This window comes from Neovison vison, chromosome 7 (genome assembly GCF_020171115.1).
Source record: "Neovison vison isolate M4711 chromosome 7, ASM_NN_V1, whole genome shotgun sequence".
Classification (NCBI taxonomy): Eukaryota; Metazoa; Chordata; class Mammalia; order Carnivora; family Mustelidae; genus Neogale; species Neogale vison.
In genome coordinates this window covers 1570602-1596151 of record NC_058097.1, presented here as the reverse complement: position 1 = coordinate 1596151, position 25550 = coordinate 1570602, and the positions used below count along the sequence as shown (strand labels likewise).

Sequence of the window (25550 nt, the reverse complement as noted above, 5' to 3'; positions counted from 1 at the left end):
CGAGCTTGCCACGGGTCTCTCCATCCCTGGGCTCCGAGCGCCCAGCACAGACAGGCCGTCTCCGTGTTCTTGACATTTCCAGAGAAAAAGATACCCCGAGGTTTTAAAACATAAACAAGTAATACCTCCTTACTTTAGGGGGGAGAAAGGCTGTTTAGGAAAGGAAGAGGGAGGAACGTGCCAGGCTCTGTGCCGCGCCTCCCCCTCACCGTGCAGCCGGCGGGAAGGTCACCCTGGGAGACGACACGAGGACTTGCTCCTAGGTGGCCTTGCCACCAGGGGGGAATATTTGGGACACTGTGAACATAAAACTGGCCTTCACCGTCAGGACGTTCCTCAGCCGCACAGAAGGAAGGTCTGACCCCGACTCTAAGATGGGTGAACGTTGGGGACGGGACGCCGGGGGGAAGAAGCCAGACGCGGCAGCACAGATACCGTACGGTTCCGCTTGTGCTTTACTCCAGCACCGTCAAAGTCCAGAGACAGACCCTGGAGGACGGCTGCCACAGGCTGGACGCGGGCGGGGGCAAAGTTCCCACTCTGAAGTGGGTGCTGGGGCCGGGCAGTGGGGGCAGCTGCACAATGTTCTGAACGCAATAAGCACCACAGACCCGATCACTTGAAATGGGGAAGATGGTAAGTCATGCCGTGTGTATTTCACTAGAATTTAAAAAAAAGCAGAAGGACCACAGCTCAACGGCACGGGGTCCTGAGAGGCCACACCGGGAATCCCTGGGCCTCAAGCAGAGAATGCAGGCCACCTCTGGCCTGCCAGCTTCCCAGCAGAACCAGGGTGGGCTTCTAGCCTCCGGAGCTGGGAGGCAACGCACTGCCATTGAGTCAGCCCGCTGGTTTGTGGTCATACGTCACGGCTGCCCCAGGACACCAAGACATCCAGGAGTCTGGAGGCCGGGAAGATGCATGTGGATTCCCGTTCCTCTGCGTGTGGAGACACAGAGGGCGCCTGTCTGAGACAAGGTTGTGTGCACAGACAGAGGCCAGGCTGGCGGCCTGGGTCAGCCGTCAGCGGGGGCTAGCTTGGGCCCCACCATGGGCCCTGAGCTACCCCGCGTGCCACATTTCCGCCCCCCCCCCCACTGAAGCTGCTTTGAAGTGGTTTCCTTTCCCTGCAGCTGAAGAGCACGGGGACTGGAACAACGATCTCTTTCTCGGTGTTTAGCGTCAGAGGCGACATCCGCTCAGATGCCCCCTTCCGCAGCCTGGAAGGAGGAACGGACCTTGCGGTTCATCAGGGGTTGAAGCGGACGGTAGTTGTCCACCATGGACCGCTCTTCTTCACCCAGCGCAGAAGACAGGAGCGCGCGGAAGGCAGCCAGCTGTAACAGAGAGCAGCCAGAGTGGGAGGAGTGCAGGTGCGGTGTGACCCAGCTCCCACGCGGCCCTCCTGCCCTGCGCACACACGCTCCACACCCCACCCCCACCCCAACCAGCTGAATCAGAGATGGCCGCGCACGGCCAGCACGAGGTGGTAGAGGGGACAGAAGAGGCATCAAAGCTTCCGCCTTGGTCTCCAACACCCTTGCCCTGGACAAGCCAGCTGCCATGTTGTGAGGACATCCAAGCGGCGCCTGCGAGAGGTGCTGAGGCCCCCAGCCACCAGCCAGCACCAGCGTGCCGGCCACGGAGATGCCACCTTGGCCACAAGCCTCCGGCCTGGCTCAAGCCTTCGGAGCCCCCCAGACACGTGACTGCAAGGTCGGGAGCCATCCCAAGCCGGAACCACCCCATGTTCTGACCCCCGCAGCTCTGGGAGTCACCGCACGGCCACAGGTACCAAACCCCTGGAGCCTTGGTCAAGTGAGGACGCGTGGGAGGCGGTGACCACGGACTCGCGTCTCGCCGGAGGAGCTGCCTGTCCACTTCCGGTCACCTCGTTTGTCCTCAGGGTGTGCCGAGGAGCTCTGCAAGGGTCACTCGCAGGTTCGATGGCCCAGGGAGCTGGGGGCCGTGTGTGCACAGCGACCGCGGGGGGAGCGAGCCGGCGGCTGCCCAGAGTCGCGGAGGGCATGGAGGACATCGGCTCCCGGGGCTCAGCCCACGGCGCGCTGCACGGCTCGCTTAGGAAGCAGCGTCTCTCCACCAGCCCCCGGGGACAGTCCCACTCAGCATTGCTCGGTCATACGTGCCCCCGTCTTCAAAGGGTTAACTCCCGTTTCTCTCTCCCCCAGACGGCAGCGTGGACACTGCCCTCAGTGTCCCTCGTCACTGCGGCTGCTGCTACCCGAGTCCAACCCCTGCGGCCGCCGTCCTGGGCACTCGCGGGGGCTCACGACAGGTGCGCTGAGTGACAGGACGGGGCTGGGTGGCCCGGGGCCGTTTCTCCACCAGCGACCCCCTTGTGTCTCTAACAGTGCTGCTGTGGGAGAAGACGGGATCGTTCCACCTTCCAGGGCAAACGGAGTCCTTCGGTGGCTTTTGCCTGAGAGGATATTCGCGGCACCGTGAGGCCGGAGCCTCAGGAGGAAGACGCGTGAGGGGCGGGGAAGGCCTGTCCTGCCCGGGGCAGCGGCCGCAGCGCCGAGCTTGCTGCGTGCGTGTCGGTCTTCCCCGGACTCCGAATGCCCAACACAGACAGGCTGTCTCCGCACACTTGAGATTTCCAGAAAAAGGATACTCTAGGTTTTAAAAATGTAAGCTAGTGATACCCTCCTACTTTGGCGGGCTGGGGTTGGGGGCACTCTTTGGAAAAGAAGAGGAAGGAAATGAGAACCCCGCAAAAACCCTGGGGCAGCCAGCGTTGGCTTTCTGGTTAAGTCTGTGTGCGAGATCAGGGCTTTGCTCCGTGAGCATGCGCTCCCCTCCCCCCCACCGCCCACGGACCTCAGCCACCGGGACCTGCTGTGGCCAGTGGGAGGGGAGCATGTGGGGTCTGCCGGTCTTCTGCATTTCTGTCATGCGCCATGGACTCCGCTCTGGGTAGCCCCTGGTCCAAGGAGCAGGGACACGCTGGGCCCGCCCCAAACCACCAACACCCGCCATCCACAGAAAACCCACAGACCCACAAGCAGGAAAAAGAGAGGCTTGTTAGGAGCTGTTGGGTTTTGGGGTGTTTTGTTAAGTAGCATTATTGTAGTAACAGCTGACTGACCTAATCATTCTGGAATCTTCTCTCAACATATTTAACTTAGTACAGCCTGTATGAGGGACCTCAGAAACCTCGGTCGTTGCATCGTCCCAAGTAGGGGGACAAACTCGGAAATCTCTTCTCCTCCAACAACCCACCTTCTTCCACGGCTTTGCAAAAGTCACCAACATTCTCCTTCCTCGGTTAATTTGTTCACCTGCAAACACCCACGAGGTCCCATGACGGGGACCCATATCCCGGGTCTAAGTCACTTCTGTTCTGGTAAAGTAGCCGTAGCCCGACACACACCAGAGCCAAGCCCCGACCCCGCGCCCTGGTCTGTCGTCAGGGAGACTCGCCGAGCCTGAATTCGAAGCCACCGAGACCAGACCGAGCCCAAGGGCGCCGGTCCACCCAGCTCCTGTTTCCGGGGGACCGTCCTCGCGGGGGAGACATCCACACCGCGCCGGACGAGGAAGCCCTGACCCTTGCTTGCAGCGTCTCCGCGCGGCTTCAGTCCTGTCCCCCACACTGGTTCGGGCCCCGCTCACCTGGTCCTGAGCCACCTCGATGGGCCGCTTCTGGACGATCCAGGTGACCGACTCGCTGAGCGGAGGCGTGGTGAGCGAGCCCGGGTAGGTCCAGTAGTCCCGGCAGGCGGGCAGGAGGCGGGAGGGCTGGAAGGGGCCCACGGCGGCCCGCGCACCCTGCGGGACCAAGACCACGGGCGTCAGGTCTCAGGCAGCGGCGGGGGCGGGGGCGGGGGTGCAGGTGGGAGGGGGACCGTGCCCCGTCTTCATCCGGGCGACAAGGCCTTCACGGGCGGAGCTCGTTCCTGGGATAAAGACCGCAAGGCCACGGCTGTCACCCGTGGAAGCGGGACGACGTGTCCGTCCTTGGCAGGGCAGGGACGCCCGCCCTTCACATACTTACAGGTTCCTCTTCCAGTCACGCTCGCGTACCTCCGGGGTGAAAATGTGTCATTTTTGGAAACGGTGGTAAAATAACACACGTCACATGAAACCGACCATCCCAACCGTGTCTAAGCCTATGGTTCTGTGGCTCCGAGCACATCCTCGTGTACGAACACCAGCCACCACTTGACTCCAGACGTTCCCATCTTCCCAGGCAAACTGTCCCCATTAGACTGGACCCGACTCCTCCTGGGGCCTCCGTGAGTGGGATGCGCACGGTGTCGGTCCTGCTGTGACGGGCTGACCCCGCTCGCCGGGGCGGGTGTCCGCACAGCCTTCCTAATAATCCGCTGCATGGACGGACCGCATTTTGCTTCTCTGCTCATCCCCAAAGAGACTTGTGTTACTTGCCTCTCTGGGCTATTGTGAGTGATGCCCTTGGGAACATGTCAAGACCTTGCTTTCGGTTACTGGGGGGACATATCCAGAAGTGGACGCACTGGGTCCCACAGTCATTCTGTATTTAAGTTTTTGAGGAACCACGAGACTGTTTCCCATAGTGGCTGCCCCAGAAAATACTACGCTTCCTGGATAGTTGGTCTCTTTGAAGCAGGCTGCCCTGAGCTTTATGCCAGGATTCTCCTCTGGACGCTGGTCTCGACTGCTGAGCATCGCTCCCTGGGCTGCAGCCAAGTGGGGGCTCACGTCAGCACCTCTCCTGCGTGGCAGGCTCTGGTCAGGATCCGTGTCTACTGGCTTTTCAGCCTTCATCAAGGACCAGGGAAAGCCGCTGCTCTGTGCTCCAGAGGGCATGGATGGGGCAGGACCTTCATTCATTCGCCACAGCTATGTGGTGTGCGCCTTACTCTATGTTAGGCACGGGGTGGGTGGGGGGCAGGATCAGACAGAGAGAACAAACTACCCATGTTCATGGGGCTCACCTTTTACTGGAGAAAAGCAGATCACACACAAAGTAAGATATCAAGTTGTTCCCACCATGGTAAGCAGGATGGAGGAAATTTAAGTGGGGCTCTGGGATCAGAAATGCATGGGGGTAGGGGCTGTATGTTAAGAGAGATGGTCCTCAATGCCTCATAGAGAAGGAGAAGTTTGAGTAAAGACTTGGAGGGGGTGAAGGAGGAGGCAGGCGAGTTTCTGGGGGAAGGGCCTTCCAGGAAGTGGGCAGAGGCAGTGCAAAGGCCCTGAGGCAGGGTGTAGCCTGAAGGGATTGAGGAATAACACAGAGGCCACCTGACTGGAAGGAGTGAGTGAGAAACCAAAGCAGTAAAGAGGTGGGGGCCAGGGACGCCTGGGTGGCTCAGTGGGTTGGGCGACGGCCTTTGGCTCAGGTCATGATCCCGGAGGCCTGGGATCGGGTCCCGCATCGGGCTCCCAGCTCCATGTGGAGTCTGCTTCTCGCTCTGACCTTCTCCTTGCTCATGCTCTCTCTCACTGTCTCTCTCTCAAATAAATAAATAAAATCTCTAAAAAAAAAATAAATAAAAAAGAGGTGGGGGCCAGGGAGCCTGCAGGAGGTGACAACCTTGCTTCTGCCCAGGACTAGGGGTCCCCTGGAGAAATCTGCCAACAGGGGCAGGAGCCCTGGGGCCGTGATCCACTTAGCACAGTGCAGGACGAGGGAAGGGGAGCAGATGAAGGTTGTGTTCTCCAGCCGGAGGCTGCTGCTCAGTGACGGAAGGATCTCTTGGGGTCCCTGGGGATGTCAGGCCCAGGGCAGTGGCCCCTACCGCTCTGCAAAGCCAGGGGGACAAAGGCTGAGGGGGCAGGCCTGGGACAACACCGCACTAGCCAGCGCCGAGGTCCCGGACCTGCAGACTGGGCCCGGAGCGGGACTGTGGAGGGTCCGGGCACGGAGCGGACATGCTCATCCCCAGGGAAGGAGGCCTCCCTGCTGGCCCAGCCCCCTCCCCCTGCCTTCAGGCACAGGAGTTGGGGCCCCAGAGGCCCGACTGTCCCCCAACTACTGACCCCCCCCAGGTAGACACACAGCCTTTAGGCAAGCGGCTGGCTGTGCGGACGGGAACCATGTCCCCCCACCCGCCCCCCGCCCCCCGCGCCAGTCCGAGCACCGTGGGACTCTTTGACCCGCTACAGCCCTGCGAACAGCCGCATGGAGCCACATTCCCACAGCACGGGACCCTCTTGTCCTAAGCTCCCCGCGCTCCGGCTCTCAGGGCGTTCGCAGATGGACGCTGGCAGCCATCCCCTCAGTCAGCGCGGCACAGCGCCGCACTCAGAAACGAACCCCAGGCCTGCCCCCCCGCCTCCCCCATCCACCCTGGCCTGCTCCGGATCCGCTTTCCATCCCCTTGGATTTGCCCGTCCTGGACCTGTCCTACACAGAACGAAATGCTCTGCGGCCTTGGGGGCCGGAATGTCACTCAGTGTCATGCCTTCGAGCTCCCGTGTGGGGCGCCGTGTCGGGACGCCCGGTCCCTCGCGAGGCCGATGATGTCACCCTGCGTGCTCTGGTGACACGGCGAGGGAAGGGGGTCAGAGGAGAACTTGGGGCGAGACCCGAGAAGTGCCGCGGTGGGGAGTGCTGAGGCGAATCCATGCCCTCCCCTAGCCCCCCGCAGGCCGCAAGGGCCAAGCGTCAGACCCGCAGCCCGACGGGTCTCTACTGTGCCGAAGAGGAGCGCAGGGTACGCAGAACTGACCTTCCCAAAGCCACGTCACTGGTGGCAGCGCCCAGACGCTGCGGGAGCCTGTCCCACCCCGGCGCTGGCTGTCCCTCCTTCCCGGGGCCGCGGGAGTGGGGGTAGGGGCGGCAGCTGGAGGCGGGGGCCGCGGCGTCCACCCACCGCCGCTTTCCCGCCCATTAGAACATTGGGGGGATCCATGACGGCGCGTTTGTCAAGACCACAGAACGGTAGGCCACGGAGATGGTGTCTAACGTGGCCCACGTGAAGAACGGCTCCAGGTGTTGGGGGCACCCGGCATGGGGCACAGAGAGGGGCCACTGAGTCTAACTGGGTTCCCCCCCCAAACGCCCGTGAGGCCCAGACGCCCGCCCCGCAGGCCGGTCCTTTTCGTCCCCTCACTTCTCAGGTTAGGCCAACGTCGAGCGTCAGGCCCAGAAGTGAGGCCCAGACGGTTCCCCCCATCACCCTCGCTGACACCCCTTCTCCCGTGCGGCTTTCCCAGACGGCCCTGGGGGACCAGACGAGCCCCAGAGCTTCCGTGGAAGGAAAACAGACCCCAGAGTAAACAGCCCCTTGCGGCCAGGTCCTTCCCTTCCCACCGAGAGGTGGAGGCCACGCCGTGGGGGAGGCGGGCGCACGGGGAAAACAGCCTCGGTTTACTCTGGCTGCGGACCAGCAGGGAAGAGGCTGCTCCCGGCACCTTGACCTTGGGAAGTTCCTGCACCTGCGGACCGGGCAGCAGGGGGGAATCTGGTCTTGGTCCCTCAGGGCCGGCCCCGAGGTCAACATCAAGGGGAACACACCGCCCACATCAAACAGACCCCACGAAGCCGCCGAGGAAGGGCTGGCCCCCGGCTTTCATCTGGAGCCGCTCGGGCCATTGTTGCGACAGGTCCGGGCCCATCCGTCCCCATCCAGGGACCCCCGGGACTCCTCGCGTCCCGGAATTCTTTTGTTTGGTACCAAACAAACAAACGACATCTCTTTGGAATTTCATGTGTCTGTGGAAGTCCTTTCTCAGCGGCTGCCGGAGAAAAGCTACACTGTTGTCCTCGCTGTTTTCAGCTGAGCTCGGTGCACCGAGGGGCTGGAGGGGAGCTCGCTGGGCAAGCGGGCCGGTGGGTGCAGCTTTCTCCCTTCCCGCGGCCGCCCCGTTCTCCCGGGTGGGGGCCCGAAGGTCCCGCTGCGGGAGTGCAGCAGGTGGCATGCGTGTGCGCACCCCTGGACGACAGTTGGGTATTTACTGCCGTCGGTTTTAAGACAGACATTATCCCGGTAGACGTCCTCAGCCCGGACAAGTCGAAAGATTCTTCCGAACTGATCCGTTTAAGGAAAAACGCTACGTAGTAAATAGTGCCAAAGACAGGCGAACACAGCAGAAACCTTAGGACGCTGCCTGACAGGCTGGATTTTGGGAAGTTCAGACGGAGTCCAGCACCCGCTGTACTGAGGAGGGAGGGGCCCACGGGTGGCAGGGACATCAGGGACAACAGGCGTCAGGGGCTGAGCTCACTGGGGACACGCTGGAGGGAGCCCGAGGGTCCCAGCCGTAGGATGGGCCTCAGACCCGCCCTCGGCCAGACCCTTCCACCCAACGGATCTCTGGTCCTTGCGAACGAGCCATCCCTCTAGCGGACGCGCTCCCCCGGCGGTGCCCACCGCCCCTTACCTTAAGCTTTATTTCCGGCAAGACTCGCACCAGCTTCTGCAGCTCCTCGTGCCGGGCCCCCAGCTGCACGGCAGACGGGAACGGCCGCTGGAGAAGGCGGCGGGCGGGCGAGCCCACTCCCCACTCCCCACTCCACGGGCGGGGGTCACCTGCTTCACGGTTGGGGGGGAGCCCGAACGAAATTACCTTTACAAACACGCCTATCACGGCCACGCCGTTCTCCCCCATTACGGCTTCTTTGTAATTGCGGTATTTCACCGAGTTCCAGTGAACTAAGTGCAGCTGGAGGGGAGGAGAAAGGCAGGACGTTGGTCCCGACGCGGCCAGACCGCAGCGGCTCCTCCTTCCCCGGCCGGACCCGGCGCCCATTGCTCCGTCTACCGGTTTGACTGGATTCAGGTGTGTGGCCTGTCTGGGGCTCCCAAGCGAGAACCGCAGAAAATAAGGGTTTGGGCGCTTCCGGGGGAGGGGAAGGAGGCTCGGCTTCATGGGGTGAGATGGGACTTGCTGGCAGGAAGGTGTCCTCTGTCCCAGAAACCCGAGCGAGGCTGCCAGACCAGCCCCGGGACGCTCATTTAAGTTTGAGTTTCAGATAAATGACACCCAATTTTTAATGTGACTGTGCCGTCCGAATTGCATTTTCTCCCCATGTCCGTCATTCTCTTTGGAACCTCACCTAGGCCCCTATTTTCCGTCCCTCCTCGGGTTTTCCCGAGCCCAAACTCGGCATCGGGATTGGTCCGCCGGCAATGATTTAAATGAGTGGCAGAGGATGGGCCAGGGAAGAGGGGAGGCCTGGTGCCGGGGCCTGGCTTGGGTTCCGTGGGACGTCCTCCCGAGGCCGAGCTTGGCCCAGACCAAAGAAGGGGCCCAGGTGTCTACACAGAGGTCCGTCTACGGGATGAGAGCTGGGCTAGAGGTCTTTCTGAATGGCCACCCAAGCCCCACGTCCACACCAACAGTCCAGAAAGCCCGCAGCCTGTCGTGGTCTCCAAGACCCTCTCCATGCAGCTGCTGGGTTCCAGGGCTGGGGGGGCCTTGCCAAGGGTGTGGGGTCCACGGGTACTGCAGTCGGGGCGCTGGGCCCGGCTGCAGGCAGCTTCCTTCAGAGACCCCAGCTTCGAAGTGGATTTGCCTTCCAAGCCCCGCGGGAAACGGACGCCCCCACATGGGCCAGAGGCCTGGCCAGTATGGGGCCGGCAGCCCCGACTCGGCTCGCTCAGGGAGAGCCACCGGCGGGCCCAGGTTCCGGTCTTGCTCCCTATGCAGCGACCTCTTCTGTTAAAGCCTCGTTCGGGGGGTCGGTGGGTGGACGGAGGGACGGGAGTTATCAAGTGAATGTGGCCGGTTGCTCACCATCGGAGCTGGGGTGACGGCCTCACAGGGTCTCACTGAACAGTTCCCCCAGGGCCGCTGAAATATGGGGATGATTCCCTTGCTGCCCTGTCATAGCTACAAACACCACCTCCTAACATTTATCCCTACCGATTTTCCCTACAGAGTCCCATTTTGAAACGAGGCCAACGTCTCGTCCTTTCAAGAAGATGATCTCTGTTTTTAAGGATGTTCAGGTCTCCATCGAAGGCCCCAAGTGCCTCGAAGGACCGGAGCTTCTAGTCCGTTACTGACCAGCACCCGGCACGTGGCAGAGGGAGCGACTCCTAAATCCCAGTGGCCGACCTTGGCACGTCACAGAGCCGCTTAGAACCTCGGTCCCTCCTTCTGTTAGACTAAAGTGTGAATGGTACCCTGGTCTTAGGACAGCCGTGTGACTGAAGCGTCGGCGACCCACTGCTCCAGTCTGAGCCCCCAGAGTCCCGTGTCCGGGGAATGCTCCCTTCCTGGGCAACCAAGCCGGCCGGTCACCCTCCACCCTCCACGCGAGGCCGGGACAGAGAAAGCAGCCACGGAGCTGCGGCTAGCACATCTACCAACCTCTGCTGGGTACACGCGGCCGTCCACCGTGTGCTCCGAGCCTCGCTCGTCCGTTGCTCCCCAGTGGAAGTGGAACTGCTTCAGCCTGTAGTGGTTTTCCAAGGGGCCGCCGCAGATCCCTGGAAAACGAGACCGGGGGACTCGTGGGTGACAGTGTCTCTTCGTTGGACTGGGTTTTGCGGGGAGCGCGTCTAACCACACGGGGGGGGGTCACACTCTGGAAAGACTGATGTCCTGCAGGAAGGACAAACCGAAAGGTGGGCCCCGTGGGAGGTGGGACTTGTCTGTGTTCACCTCCGTCCCTGTCCCTGGCCCCAGCGGGCAGAGCGAGTGCAGAAGCCAGCGCTGCCACCAGGTGGCGGCAGGGACCCCATTCCCTGCGGGGCGGCCAGAAGCCGGAGGAAACCCTTTCCGAGACTCACTGCAGTCCTAGGTTTCCAGAATTTTCTTTAATCTAAAAAAATGATGCCTTTTGAATGAAAAAGGAGCAGCTGAAATTCCACCACCGAGGAATTCCATAAACAAGTATATCCCGAGCGAAACGTTCATGAGAAGAAATTCTGAGACAGCTCACTGCCTTCCCCGTCGGCGCTGACCCGCAGGCGGCCCCCGCCCCATGGCGTCTCTCTATGACCACTGGTCATACTCACTGGTAGGCTCTCTTCTACGTCACCCTAAGTACCCGGCATGGCCTCCTGGAGAGCTGTCAGCAGACAAGAACGTCCATGACGGGGACCCTGGCTCTCCAGCGTCCCGAGCCCAGGGTGAGGCTGAGAATCCCCCGGGCACGCCTGGCCTCACTCTGGTCGCCCGTGGCTAGCAGATTTCCGTCAGTGCTGCTACCGACAGAATGGGGACTGCGGTGCCCCTTGCTTTTCGCTGAGGCGAGCTCGCGGCCACGGGGCTGGGGGCGGGTCTGGAGTTCCCCACCCACCGGTAGACCCCAGGCCCCGGCACCCACACCGGCTACTCTGTGTGACCAGTGCTACTGACAACCAACGTCGGAGGCCGCTGGCTGGTGCGGTTTTCAGTCCTGTTTTGGCCATAAAAGGTGTAAGTGACGAGGGAGCACGAGGCTGGCTGAGGACAAAGCAAAAGCTGGCACCTTGCGCCCCTCTCCATCCCTCCCCCTCAGTCATCTGTGTGACATTCCTCAGGCAGCCCTGACTGCCCGGAACAATAAGCAAATAGTTAACTTGCAAAGCTCACAATCCTGCAAGACAGGAGTCTCCCTTGGCTTACAAATGTCCTAAATCTCACTAACAAAGACGATTGATAGCAGGATTAGGACGTCCCACCAAAAAGTCTCCCAACTATCTTGATGTTAATGGCTGGTCTAAAGACCACATTGATCCAGCGCAAGGGCCAAGGGCAAGGCCTCTGGTATCCTGGCACCTTGTAGGCCCTCTTTAGCCTATGAAAACTCCGTTGAAACCTCCCTTCCCCTCTGTAGTGAGTATACACCTTTAATAAATGAATGTAATAAATAAATGAGTGAATGAAGAAATAAGTAACAGGTAGTTTCCAACCAAACGAAAACATTCATAGCAAATACACAAGCATAGCGAGTGAGCCTAGACCAATGTGTGTGCAGTGATAAGACTAATGTGTGTGCGATGATAAAGATGAACGTAGAGCAGTAAGTTGTAAATATTTTAAGTCATGCAGAATATTGCAAAAACGTGTTTACGACGTGCGTGTGTGTTTTGATGTATAAGCATATGAAAAACAAGTGATGTCATCTGTTCATGAAGGAGACTTAGCACAGCACAGAAAAAGAGGCATCGGGTTGGGCTGAGCGAAGCGAGTTCCCTGTCGGGAGAACATCGTCGCCGGTGCTGCCGACGCCCCGACAGTCTCGTGGCCGACCACTCGCTGGTTCCCAGTCGCAACGTCTGTGGTGACCTCTCTGTCTAGATTGTGAGGCGACGTCTCCTTCATCGTGACAACCTGACGAGCTGCCAAACCGCGACGATTGTGGTGCGGACCTCGTCCCAGTAAAGATCAAGTGAGTGACATCTTACAAATCTCTCTTCATTCTTATAAGCCGCGACCTCCTGGCGGGACGCAGGGGCTTGCTCGTGACACCCTCACCTTCCCTCCGCCGCAGGGGAAGTACATAACCTGCCATCTCCCACAACCCTGGGCAGCCGCTCTTCCTGCCCACGGGTCCTGTCCCCGGGCTTGAATAAACCACCATTTTGCACCAAAGTTGTCTCAAGAATTCTTTCTTGGTCATCGGCTCCGGACCTCAGCCCAGCGAACCTCACGTAGGTTCCAGAACTTCATCGTAAGGAGCAGGAAAGGCTGAATGGAAAAGTTGAAACCAGATCCAGTCCAGGATTGTGCTCACCGCTTTACTCGAAAATGAGGGTGGTTGGTCTCGGACCTCATCAGGTTCTCGTCTCATCGCAGACTGCTGCGGTTTCAGGAGGTGATCTCCTCTCCTGGGCGCACACGTGAGTTATACCTCCGTTTTTAGGAATACACAGAGAGAAGCATAGAAAAACATCCTAAGTCCCCAAACCTGAGTCTCTCCGTGGCCACAGCATGAGAGCGTGATGCAGTCACTCTGCAGACGGGAAGGCCTCCCCGGGGCTTGGAATCACAAGGCTTTAATGGCGATTTTCTGTGGCTCAGATGACAAAGGGGCTGATTCTTCTCCCCTGGAGGGGGATGAACTTGAGCCCACTGGCCTTTGCGGTTGTGTCGCCGTAACTTAGCAGGAGAGGGCAGGCGGGCTGCTGGGCATCCCAGCAACGGGAGCTAGGACTTGAGCCCAGGTCCGACACCAAAACCCACCACACCTTTTCCACGCTGTCCTTCCAAGCAGAAAACACAGTCTCAGGAAATTACAGGACCCCGAAGCCGGGCAGTGGGAATCTTTCTGCTTGCTCGAGTCCGGCACCTTCTATCCGTGGTGCGATGGGGCTTCGTAGCACTGGCCAGCCAGAGACCTCGTGCCCCCGGATGCACCCATTCGCGACCGTGAGGCAAGCCTGGGGGTGAGTGTGCGGCTTGTCGCAGCAACTTCCCTGCAGGAGGTGCCCTGGGCAGTAACACGCTTACCCGCGCAGGCTGACCTCGTCTTTTCCAGAACCAGAGTGCCAGACGGCAGGAACGACGCCTAGGCCTGCCTGGGCCTGTGGCTTACCCCTGCCTCACCTTCACTGTCTGAGCCTCAGCCTCCCCTACCTGGGCAGGAAGCGCTGGTGGATAAACGGAGGTGGTGGTGCACAGTGCCGGCCGAGGGTTGTCATGGTGATGACGCTGGGGACTCTACGGTCACCAAACCCGCACGGACCTACGTCATCTGTTAAAAAAATTCCCAGCCGGAAGGTTCTTGTGGTCCTTTCCTGCTCAAGCACCTTAGAATGCTCTGTAGGCTCATGTATAAGGTCCCCGAATGCGTGATACTAACTGTACGCGGCTTCGGTCCACCCTAGCTGGACACCGGCTGGAGCCCCGCGGACAACGCCCTTGCAGAAAAATCTCCCAAGTTGTCAACACCAGAGCCAGGGGTGGGAAGCCGCGGGGACGGGAGAGGCTTGTGGGCGCGCCCTCTACTCCTTCCTTTGTAGGTGGAGAGCTACAAGGTCAGGAGCCTTTTCCAAGGTCACCCCCCCCCCCACGGGACTGGAGCCCATGGACGCGGCCCCACGCTCTCCCCACCGGGAAGCTGCCCTCAGAACTCCTCGCCGACACTGACGCAGTCTCCCAGCAGCCTGAGTCCTGCCCATCTGCTTCCGCAGGAGAATGAAGCGTGGAAGGCCACCCTCTGGCACCCGGGGCTCTGGCCCACCTCGGCAAAGAGGGTTCCCGTTCGCTGGGGCCTCCAAGACAGGTGTCTTTCAGGGTGACATCTGGTCCTATGTTAAGGAAGGACAAGACCCTTGGCAGGGGACCAGTGAGCTCCTAACAAACCCCCCCCCCAGCCCCAGGAGGCTGTGGCACCGTCCTAGCCTTATCTTATACAAACAGGAACAGAGATAAGCAAAACTGGAGCTTTCTAAGGGGCTGAGGGAGGGGGCGGGAGGCTGGTTTATAGCCTGGGCTGGGCTGGAACGATGCCCTGGGGCAGTTGGGTAGAGACCGGAATCTGGCCCTTTGGGGGAGGCAGTCCTGGTGTCCCCTTCAGCCTTTGAGTGCACCCCGGGAAGAGGGAGGGGCAGGCCAGAAAGCACAGCTCTTCTGTTCCAGTCACCCGGCGACCCACCGCAGGCCTGCTGGAAGGTCCCCTCGGCTGGGGCAGCCGGGCTCCAGCCAAAAAGCCTTTCCTGCTGGGAAGGTTAGGAACTCAACTCAACGGCGGCCCCAGATGAGATGATCTCAAGGTGACTTTTCCTAATGCCGGCGCAGTGCCCGGGTAGTTTTCTTTGATGAGACCATTAAGGTAGCCTGATTCAGGAGAAGGGGGCCTTCCGCTTGCCAGCCCCCAGCCCCCAGCCCCCAGCCCCGGGCGCCAGGAGGGCAGGTCCGTCTGACTCAGCAGTCGCCCGGAGGAGGTGCGCGGAACTGCCCGAGCCCGAGACCCTCCCGACACCCGGGGAAGCTCCACACGGAAACGTGCTGTCCCCGATGCTGTCGCGTCGGCCTGCAGCAGTCGCTGTGGACGGGCATCTGTCTGGAACTCCGTGCTTTCCCCAAGAGAAGCTGACCTTTGGAGGTCAAGTTCCCAAGGCCTCGCCGCAGCTCCCTGCCCGTCTCTCCTCTCCTCCCCACTCGCCACGGGTCTCTCCCCGCCTGTCCCCTGTCCCTGAGGATCTCCAGGTCCCCCTTGTGCGCTACAGACTGTGGTTGGTCGACCCTCATCCTGTGCTCCTGGGGGCCGTGCACACGGTCACCGGCTGGCGGGGGAGCAGCGTGATCCTGGGGACGGCGTGGGGGCCGGGGATCGGGGCAGGAGAGTTAGATGGACGAGTGTGGGGAGACGGCAGGCGGGCGGCTGTGGGCTTGGGGGCCTGGCGGGCAGAGCGTCCTTCCCACTGAGTGGGTGGGGGACAGGCCTGGAGAACCGCACCTCCCCTGACCTCCAAACTAATGTCTCTGCCCCCAAAATGCCCGCACCCAGCCCCTGAGGACAGAGACCGCAGGTAAATCAGGACTGAAGTTGGAAGATAGTTTTAGGAACCGTTTTTGTGGTAATTTACCAATTTGTGGTAGAAAAACTCCCCCAGGACAAAACTGTGATGATCACATTCTCTTATCCCTATCAAGGGGGGACGTCCGTCTGCGGTCAGCCCTCATTGCCGCAGGCCTGCTTATGACCGCACAGGACCCCTTCCCGGGGTCCCCTCTGTTCACGCCTCCAGGCAGGCACCTGGCCCAGCGCCGTGGTCTGTCTCCACGGCAGGAGCAGACGTCAGCAGCGCTCCCGGGCTGTGCGGTGGGCGCTGATCTCGCTGGTGAAGGTTCATGAACTTCTCTGCTCTCAGGAGCCAGGCCCAGGGGGGATCTCTTGGCACTGGGGGTGGTGACCAACAGTCATTTAGGGGATCAAAGGCTGTTATTGGCCCCACTTTACAAGTGACTTAAAATCCACTTTGAGGGGCTCCTAGGAGGCTCAGTGGGTCAAGCGTCTGCCTTCGGCTCAGGTCATGATCGTGGGATTGAGCCCTGCATCGGGCTCCCTGCTCAGTGGGGAGCCTGCTTCTCCCTCTCCCACTCCCCCTGCTTGTTCTCTCTCTCCGTCAAATAAATAAGTAAAATCTTTAAAGGGGAAATTTGAAAAGCATCCACTTGGATGTGGGGAGGGCTTTAGCGCCTGACGCTTTGCTTGCCCCCTACTGTCCCTGAGAGTGACCCTCGGGGGGCTGCCCACATGTCAGGAGGGGGCCTTTCTCCTGGGGCCAGTTGAGTGGGGGTCACGCAAGCACCTGGAGTCCTGGGCTGCGGGGTCGGGGTCGGGGTCCGAGAGCGGGAGCTGGAGATGCAGCGGGGCGGGGCTGCCTCTCGGCCCTCTCCGTGCTCCCTCTAGTGGAGGCAGCGCCTCCCGGGGCAGCTTTCCTGTCCGGTGACGGGCAGTGCATCACCCCAGGGGTAACGCAGCGGGCAGGGTGCCGCGCTTCCCAGGACCCTCTTTAAATCCTCCCTAGCCGGGCTCCGATCTCCGCCTTCCAGAGGAGACTGAGGGTCAGAGCGTTAGTGCTGATGTCAGACCTTGCGGCCTTCTCTCCCTCCTCCTCTCCCACCCACCTGGGCCCCGGAGTGGGACCCTCACCCCACCTTCAGTAGTAACCGACCTCGGGGCAGAGACTCGGTGCAGGCCCCGCCCCCACTGAGACGGGCTGGCATGTGGGGACTCCCCCGCCCTCCGCGTCTGTGCCCTGCACTCCCCTTCGCAGGTGGACGGGCCTCCACTGGGATGGGCGCCTCAGCTCCCTGGCCTCAGGCTCTGCCCCGCGAGGCCGCAGCCCACTGGCTCCTTTGCCGTGCACGGCCGGCTGCCAGCCCGGCGCAGGGCGTGGAAACAGCCCTGGGCTGAGCGTCGGGTGAGGGTGTCCCTGGCCATGAGTGGGAACAGTTTCCGTTTCTTGGGGTACTTGCGAGGACGGAATGAGATAAAACCCGCACCCAGCTCCGCACGCGGTTGGCCGACCCCGTCCGGCGGGGGTGACTGTGGCGACCAGCGCCAGGGCGGGATCCGGGTCACAGAACGCGTGTCTCCTCAAGTGGACCCCCCGCTGAGTGCCGGGCGGGCTGGCCGGGCCGACGCTGTCACCCATGATGGGAGGGTCGCCCTGTTGGGGCCGGGGCAAGGGGGCTCCCCAGGTCAGGCGGTGTGTGCGTGGGGAGGGGTGTCCGACGGTGGACGCTGCCTTTCCCGGGTTCCCCCCTCCTCCCTCCCCGTCTGGGAAGCTCTCCGAGTCCTGCGGCCCCCGCGCCAGCCCCGTCCTCCCTGGCCCCCAGCCCCCCCCCCCACCTCTCTCAAGTTCCTGGGAAGGCCACGCTGTCTCTGCCTCTGTTCTTCATCAGCCAATCTCGTATCCCTCGCCCGCTGGAGACAGTGCTGGAACCTTCCGCGCCGACGGAAAATGTCTTGGCCTCCTGGTTGTGTTTGGCTCTGGGTTTCTGGCAGTACGTGTCGGAGGGACCCGGCCCGAGCGGTCCCGGACTCTGCAGTGTTAATTCTCCACGTCGTCCCTTCCCCACTGCCGAGGCGCTTCCTTCCGACTGTCCAGGGGTTTGGGGGGGGGTGGTGGGCACGTCTCCCGTCTCCTGATTCTCAGCTTCTTACTGCAAATGTGTTTTGGCGCGTTCCATTCAGGTGCTTTTTAAATTTTGTTTGCTCCTGGCAGTCCCCAATTTCCAGCGGAGGTGAGCGAGGACAGGAGGTGTAGAAGTCGGTGTGGGGGGGCTGGGAATCGAGCTTGGGACAGGGCAGTGGGGCCTGGAAAGTGGAGGAGGAGAAGGAAAAGAGGAAACTGGGCTTTTGGGAGAATGACAAGTAAAGTAAAACCAGATTGGCCTGGGTGGACATGAGCCACAGGGGGAATTATCTAGTAATTTATATGGCCAGGGAGAGACACCCAGATAATTCTTTCGGTCTGTGGCTGGGCGGGGCGGGGGTGTGGGTCCTTTGAACCAGATTGAGAAGGTGGTGGAGAAGCCAAAAAGTGGGGGTCAGGGCCAGGTCGCCACACAGGCCTGGCTGCATCAGGCCCAGAAGTCGTGGACTCCGAAAGCCCCCCCGCGTCCGGGGAGGGCCCTCAGGGTCGGCAGCGGCACGTCAGGCCCAGTGGCGAGAGTGCGGAGTGCGCCTCCCCGCCCCGACCACCCCCACTTCTGGGCACGGCACCTGGCTCCCGGGCGGGCTTGTCCTCCCTCGCCCTGAGGGCTTCAGCGGCCACCCTGGGCTTTGAGGATCATCCCTGGGGCCGGAGCCACACAGCTGTGGGGGCAGAGGCCCGGCCTCCCTCAGCCACTCGGGGGGAGGGGAACCAGAGCAGCGGGAGTCCGGGTGCATCTTGGCTCCGCTTTGGGCGTCCCCAGCCTGGGAGGACCCCACGGGGGGAGGCAGAGCCACGGGGAGATTCCCGACTTCCATTCTGTTCCGTCATTCCTTCGGGGTCGTTGTCCTGCCACCCGGTCCTGCCACCCGACCCAGACACACCCGGGACTTCTCAGGATCTGAGCCCATGAATGTCCCTCTTCTTTGCTCCCGCCAGCCTGAGCAGAGTTTCCGCAACCCCAAAAGAAGTCGTGCCCTGTTCAGAGGATGCCGCCCTCGGAATCCGACCATGCTGGGAGCTCGAAGCCGGCTGAGTGGGAGTATTTACGCCAGGGAAAGGGGCAAAGGCTACAAAGGGTTTCCGGTCGCTCCCCCAAGTCCTGGAAGGCCAGTCGCCGAACGTCGACCGGTGTTTGCAGAGCCAGGTTGAAGGGCCAGGCCCACGTGGGAGTGTCCGCGCACCGAGCTCTGACCGTCCCCTCTGGGCTCCGTCTGCCTCTGCCTCGCGCTGGGGCAGACAGCACAGGACGAGGCTGCCGGTCCCCGACGCGTGTACCCTTCCCATGTCCTCTCTCTCCACGCAGCGACTTTTTGGGCCTTCTGGGTCAGGGCTGCTGGAAACAAGGGCCAGAAGCATTCATTAAACTGACCTAAGCAAAAAGGAGAGATTTATTGGTGCGGGGGCTGGTCCGCCTGAGGCACAGCTGCCTTGAGGGGCTCCAACGGTGGTTTCGGCTTCTCCCCACCTCTTGGCTTTGCTCTCTCTGAAGACCAGGGGCCCCGGCGTGCAGCTGAGCGTGGCACATCCCCGGCAGGAAGGGATCCTCTTCCAGCATCTCCCAGGAGAATTCTGGCGCTCAGGGGTCTGACAGGAGTTGCCCGCCCGCCCCTGGACGGATCCCTGCAGCAGGGGCGGCTGCGCGGACGGGCCATGCCCAAGTCGATGAGCTATGCTCCGTGTGGAAATTCAAGAGGGGGATCTCTTAACCCAGAGGAGGCTTGGATTTGTGATTTCAGGGATGATTATGATCTGTAATAGTGTCCTTTGCCAGCCTCATATCTGACCCCGATCTCCCAAAGGACACAGGAACGTCCAGAGTCCAAGACACAGAAGCGGTGAGACGCCCTTACAACATCCGAGCAACAAATTCACCCTCGACCGGCACACACGCGTCCCGAGAGTCGGGCGTGGGCCGCTGGTTGCTGGCTGAGGGATGGCTGTCCCAGGCTGACCCGCCGCCCACTGGCCCTCCCGTTGGGGGGCACTCACTGGACATGGACTTGGCTGGGACCCTGAGCTGGCTGCTGGCTCTCTGGGGACCTGACCAGGAGCCCAGAACCTTCTCGCCAGGCGCTAACTCTCTCCTTCCTTCACGCGGGGTCAGCACCTACGGCTCCACGCCTGGTCTCTGTGGTACAGATTCTCCCCCAGAGGCTCGTGCTCCTAAAATCGCCTTCTTTGGAGGACAGAGAATCCCGTCGTGAGGGCTCGGTGGCCTTCGGCCATGAAAATCTCTGAGCCTCATTTCTCTTAATCTGTGAAACGGGAGCAAACGGTCGTGGGAAGGAGAGCTCAAGTCGGTGGGAGCAAAGCACAGGCAAGGAGAAGGGGCCGGGGACGGGCGGACGCGGGGATGGGATGCGAGCTTTCCACGCGCAGGAACGCGGCTCGCACCGACCCCTCACACGCCGCTGGTCGAGCCGCCCAGGCCGCCCCAGGCCCTGGGATTCTTCATTCAGTCTTTTAAAGTTGCTGCATAAAATTTTAAAAAAATGATCCAAAGCCCATTAAACCTGAAAGTCTGATTTTCGTTTGCTCCTTGGGAATTTGAGCTTGGCAGAGACCGACACAGGCCGGAAGACAAGCCGGCACACCGAGCAGACAGGGTCGTGCCCCCTCACTGGGCTCCCGGCACGCGGCCTGCCCCCTTCTCCTTCAGCCCGTCTCGTCCCTCCAGAAGTGCCTCCCTGCAAGTGTCGGCCGGCGCTGGCGTTCTGGTCCCCGGCACTCAGCAAGCCCCGGGCCGTGCAGGAAGCGTCACGGGGGTCCCCGCGAGCAGCTCTGGGCACACAGGCCGCCGCTCACTTCTTGCCTGGGGGAGCAGAGGGGTCACCCGGAAAGGTGGGCCCCGCTGTCTGAGAAGCGCCTCGCAGGGCCCATCCCAGGCCGTTTCTGTGCATCCGGCCGGACCTCCGCCCATCGTCCAGCCCCTCCCCTGCAAGGCTGGTGCGCGGCCTGCGTGTGGTTCCGGGGGCCCGATGTGGGCGCTGTGCAGGCTCAGGCGTCTCCCGGGTGGGGTGACCCAGAATCTCGAGGCGTCCAAGCCCAGGTGTGGCGACAGAGCCAGGACACAGGGCGGGGCGGACCTGCCCCTGACTTGGGGGGAGGCACGCTGGGGCCTGCGTTCCGAGACGCCGCATCGGCTCCCCGGTCCTGCTGCGGACCACGGAGGAAGCAGCCAGAGCAGGTGGCGGCCGCCCACCTTGGGAGCTGGTCCTGGCGACGCTGTGCGAGGCTGAGTGCTTCCCTGCGGTGGCCTCACTTGCCCCCCGACAGCCGTGGAGGGGGGTGCCCTGTTCTCCAGCCCCAGGGGAAGAACTGGGGGCTCGTTTGCTTCGTTGACTCCCCGCTCGGCGTTCACCCATCAGCCGAGTGCCCGCGACGCTTCCTGTGAAACAGTTGTCCTGCCCTCGCCCGGCTCACGTCCTCGTGGGGCAGCGCCTCCCAGAGTCCAATGACAGGGCTTGCGGGAGGGGATGGGCGGAGGGCTGGCCCGGCAAGGCCCTGGGACTGGGTGGTGTTTGGGGGGGGTCCCCAGGTGTGGAGGCTCCCTGGAAGCCCTCCCAGAACGCCGCACGCAGCTGCCCACGGGGCTGGGGTCATCACGGGGAAATGACACAACTAGTCGTGGAGGGAACTCGAGCCCCCCCGGGGTCTGTGTGCAGAGTCACGAGGGACACGTGGGCCACCCCCTGCCTGTAACGAGCTGTGATGTCACGTGTGAAGTAATGCCCTGTGGGGACGCCCAGAAGACCCTCGGTGGGATGGTCTCACGGAGGACGCCTCTGCTGCTGTGTTGTGGACGCTGATCCCCGCTCCCGGGAAAAGGACAGACGCTCGGCCTACGCAGGGCTCATGGGGTATCGGCATGTGCTGAGGGAACCCCAGACGCAATCCAGCGGCAGCCCAGATACAAATGCCTTCCCAGCCCCGGCAGAGCCCCTGTCCCACTCCCGGTGAGCATGCTGGGGAGCCCGTGAGGGCAGGGTCCACACGAAGCCCTTGGCAGGGTGCTGAGATCCGCAGGGGGTCGGAGACTCCTGGGGCTGCCCTCATGGCCTCCCTGCCTCCCCGCCCCAGCCCTCCCCTGCGACAGTGCCCTGCGCTCCTCCCCGCCATCCCCTCCCCCTCCGCCCCGGCAGCCGGGCGTCCATGAGACAAAAACCGGCGAGGGTACCAGGCTCTGGATGGCTTGCCTGGCCGTCGGCACAATTTTCTTCTACCTCTGCCTTTAGCCTCCATGGCCACCTCCCCTCTCCCCCCGCGCCCGGACCTGCTCCGTTCTTGCTGTGATGTGCCATGTTCTATGTCTCTATGGGCCTCTCCTTTCTTCCTGACCGGCCCCTGGAATGTCCGGCGAACGTCAGGGTGGGCATCCTAACCCCGACCCTGATGGTGATCGTCTCCCCGTCCCGCAACGCTGAGACACCTCTGCTCCTCGCCCCCCAGTCACTGTGCATAAGCAAAGCCCAGCGCCCCTTCCCCGCCCAGCATAGGGCCGCTCTCGGGCTGGGACAGGAGAAGAGGAAGGTCCCCCAACCCCACCTCATACCCCGGCCCCAGGCTCACCTGATTCCTCGGCCGAGTCGTCGAAGTCCACCTGGAAGAAGTAGCCGGTGTTCCAGACGTGCGGGCAGCCGGCCGCGGCGTACGAGACCCTGAGGGGCCGCAGCCGCGGGTCGTAGACGCTGTCCCTGCAGCGGATGTTCACAGGGGACTGCCGGGTGCCTCCGGGCACAGAGGCCGGGCCCTTCCAGAGGGGGTGCCCTGGGGCGGAGAGAAGGAAGGGCAGGCCTTGCTGAGACCTGGGAATTGTTAACCCCACAGGGGAGGCAGTGACCCTGACAGACGAGCCCCTAGGGGAGACAGCCGTCTGGAACTGGACCGACACGGAGCCCGGGGGCCGCCGGGCCACCCAACAGCTCTGCCCACGCGTGTGGTGCCCGCGGTCCGTCTCTGCTCCGACCATCCGTCAGCACTGACTTCCTGGCGCTGCGCTGATCTGGTTTTGATTCACGGTCATGGTCACAACAAGTCCGAGCCCGCCCAGCAGGCAGAGCCGTGGCCATCTACCGTGCGGGCCACCTCGGGGACTAGGAACCAGGGTTCACCAGACCTTGGAGACACAGCCTGCTCTCTGCCAGCCTCCTGCTCACCACGGACACGTGGAGGACGACAGCCTAGACTTTTGTCCCAGCGGCGTCCCGCTGTAACTAACTCAGTGTCGCAGCAGCAGCCTGGGGTCGTCGGTGGTTGGTTCTCTCCTCAAAGGCCCCTGAGCGGGCACAGGTCCTGACTGCGTCATGTCCACGGTACAACCCCGTGAACCTCCCTGGCTTCCGTCCCTGCGACAGGGAGGCTGGCACGGGGGTGGGCTGCACGCAGACCTCGCCGGCGGCTGGACGTCACGGATGTGGCCCGTGTCTCTCCGGAGACCGACAGAGGCGCCTGGTTGGGAGGAAGCCAAAGATTCTCCCTCTGCCCCATAGTCGGTCACCGTTGGGCCCTGGGAGCCCAACGGCCCGCACGGTGCCTACGTCATCGACTCCGTGCCCTCCGCTCTTGCAGGTGCTGGATCATCGCCCGTCCCCGCCGGAAGGGAGTGTGGTGCAGTCATTTTGAGAGAGAACCTGCCGCCCGTGGCTTCACTACAAGTCTACGTGACAGCTGTTCCGCTCGGTTAGAAGTCGTGTTGTTTATCTTGAACTGTGTCAGCTTGAACTTGCCGTGGACGTGTGTTTAGGAGAGAACAGTGTCCGTAACTTTCGACGCCGTCTGCGCTTTCGCGCACCTGCCAGGGCGGCCTGGAGCGGATCCCTGCGGAGAAGGGGGGGCCACTGTGTTTGGGAACAAACTTGTTTTTTGTCCCCCAGGGAAATGCGCTGCAAACTCCAGTACACAAAACACTAAACCGGAAGCGTCAGTGACCGAGGAAGCCCTGTCTCCGTTTGGCCGGACGTACTCACGCATCGTGGACTCTGGAGTAAAACCTTGGGCGCCTGGAAGTAGTAGCCCAGAGGCCAGGGCGTGGGTGGACTTAGACGGAACGTCACTGGGTCCTACATACGTGTGTGAAGACATGTGAGAATGTGGCTGGTAGTAGTTAAAACTTGGGTGCCACCTGAGGTCCCCCAACAGGGTAGCATGGGGCCAGCATCAGCAAGGTGCCCGGCGCGGTCCTGAGCCCTGCACGCCCGACCTCAGGTCTGTGTCCAACAGTTCTGCGAGAGAAGTGCTGGGATGGCCCACTTCTTACAGGCTAGTGCGACCGGGGCTCAGAGAGGTTCAGAGGCTTGCCGAGGGGCACACAGCCGGGATTCTGGTCTAGGTGGCCTGATGCCCTTCCGGTCGAACCACGTAGTAGAGCGGGCTGCATGCCGAGGGGCAATGGTGCAGACGTCCCCGGAGGAGACTGGAGGAAGCCAAGGGGCTGACCAACATGCACAGAGGGGTCACTTTTTGTTTGTTTGAGAAGTCTTGTGAACGTGCAGACCCGTTCTAGGAGCACGGAGGAAGGCACCAGAAGGCTGAGCTCTCAAGGAGACAGAGCAGTGGCCTCTGGGACTTGGGGTTGGAGGGGGCGCAGGCGGGAGGGCCTTCCTGTGCCGTTTGAAATTTACAGGTGGGTCTAGGGCGGGGCACCGGGGTCTTCATTTCCGGCAAGTTCCCAGGGGGTGACACCACTGCCCGTCCGGGGACCCGCTCTGAGTGAGTCTCTGTCATGTTCACTGAGAGTCTGCTGTGTGGCAGGCTTTCTACACCTGTGGTGCCGTCTTCACGTGACCCCGTGCGAGGCTTAGGCTGCCCTCCCACCGGCGTGGAGACGGGGGCTCAGCGAAGCCTCTGTCCCCGCTCTCACCTCCGCCAGTCACTTATCCTGAGCGCCCACACTCGGGAGCGTCTGGCTCCGAAGCCCTTTCAACCGTCCAACCCGGAAAGCACTGGTATTTCAGAAGTGACCTTACCGCTAGCTCTTTTTTATTTTATTTTTTTTTTGACGGGGGGACACCTGAGACCCAGAAAGGGAGCGGCATGAGTCCAAGGTCCCAGGGCGTTAAGGACGGGTGCCTCCAGGGTGCGGCCGACGGAAGCTGACTGTGGACAGAGCGGGTTCCATGATCCGTTTACGGTGTTGTTGCCGAAAACGGTCTCTGCCGGATGGGTTTTGGAGCGGGGGTGGGGCTGGATGTTCCTAACAACAGCTCAGTTTGGGGGGCGCTTCCTACCTGTCTTCTTCTGAGACTCTCACCCTCCTGATGGCCCCAGGGAGCTGCCGTGACGGGAGCTGCCCAAGGTCGCCCATAGGAGAGGAGACTGCGACCCTGAGCCCGAGAGGTCCAGTCCGACAGCCTCCCGCTCTGGAAGACACCACAGCATCAGCCGAACGTCAGGCCGCATCCGGGGAAACCCCAGGATCTACTTACAAGTGTCGCTCTGGTTCCTCTGTGCGCAGGGACCCTGGGAGCGGCATCGCTCTGGCCTTCGCGGATGACCGCGGGGGGCCCCCCACAGCTGCGGGACCGAGGCGGAGAAACCAGAGGCGTTCCGAAGGCTCCTGCCCAATACCAGGGTCCCTAGCATACTGGGTCTGCTCCCCCACGGACCCCAGTAAAAAGAGGTGATTCTCCTACTCTCCGGGCTCGCTCGGATCAGGACGGCCGTGCGATGGGGTCGGCCCACCACTTTGTGTAGAAACTCATCCAACCCCCCCCAACCCGGACGGTTAAATTTCAACCCACGCTTGGCCCAGCATCCTGGGTGACGTTCAGTGTGGCTTAGGGGTGGGTGCTCTGGGGCAAGCGGCCTTCGCCGTGGCCGGCCCCCGAGCTCACTGAGCTTTGATCTGGTAAACAGCGGAGCGTGCCAGGGGTTTAGGAGAACAGTGCGGGGAGCTCAGTGCCTGCACCGGGAAGAAGGCGAGAGGCACACAGCAGAGAGCGGAGGGCCTGTTCTTGGGGGCCCACTCTGGGGTGGCTTCGTTCATTCGTTCATTGACTTCTATCTCAGGCTCCTTGTCTGTGAGGCCCCACTGTGACGTCGTCAGGGTTC

General features: G+C 61.9%; 1 protein-coding gene across 1 annotated transcript; it reads right to left on the bottom strand.

Annotated features, from left to right (window-relative positions):
- Window positions 1-459: 459 nt before the first annotated feature.
- On the bottom strand, window positions 460-25082 carry CA5A (carbonic anhydrase 5A). The gene is made up of 7 exons (XM_044255494.1): window positions 24926-25082; window positions 22071-22268; window positions 10270-10388; window positions 8521-8616; window positions 8335-8397; window positions 3637-3792; window positions 460-1337 (listed from the first exon to the last, which is right to left on the bottom strand). Exons 1-7 carry the CDS (start codon window positions 25080-25082, stop codon window positions 1200-1202), a joined length of 927 nt encoding a protein of 308 aa, XP_044111429.1. The 3' UTR covers window positions 460-1199.
- Window positions 25083-25550: the final 468 nt, after the last annotated feature.

What these genes read in the sequence shown, in the direction of transcription:
- CA5A (XM_044255494.1), bottom strand. Translation starts at nt 25,082, where the DNA reads ATGCTAGGGACCCTGGTATTGGGCAGGAGCCTTCGGAACGCCTCTGGT. An exon ending in GAGGAACCAGAGCGACACTT is followed by an intron (nt 22,269 to 24,925) that starts GTAAGTAGATCC and finishes TCTCCGCCCCAG; the next exon opens with GGCACCCCCTCTGGAAGGGC. An exon ending in TGCCGGAAATAAAGCTTAAG is followed by an intron (nt 3,793 to 8,334) that starts GTAAGGGGCGGT and finishes TTGGTCCCGCAG; the next exon opens with GGTGCGCGGGCCGCCGTGGG.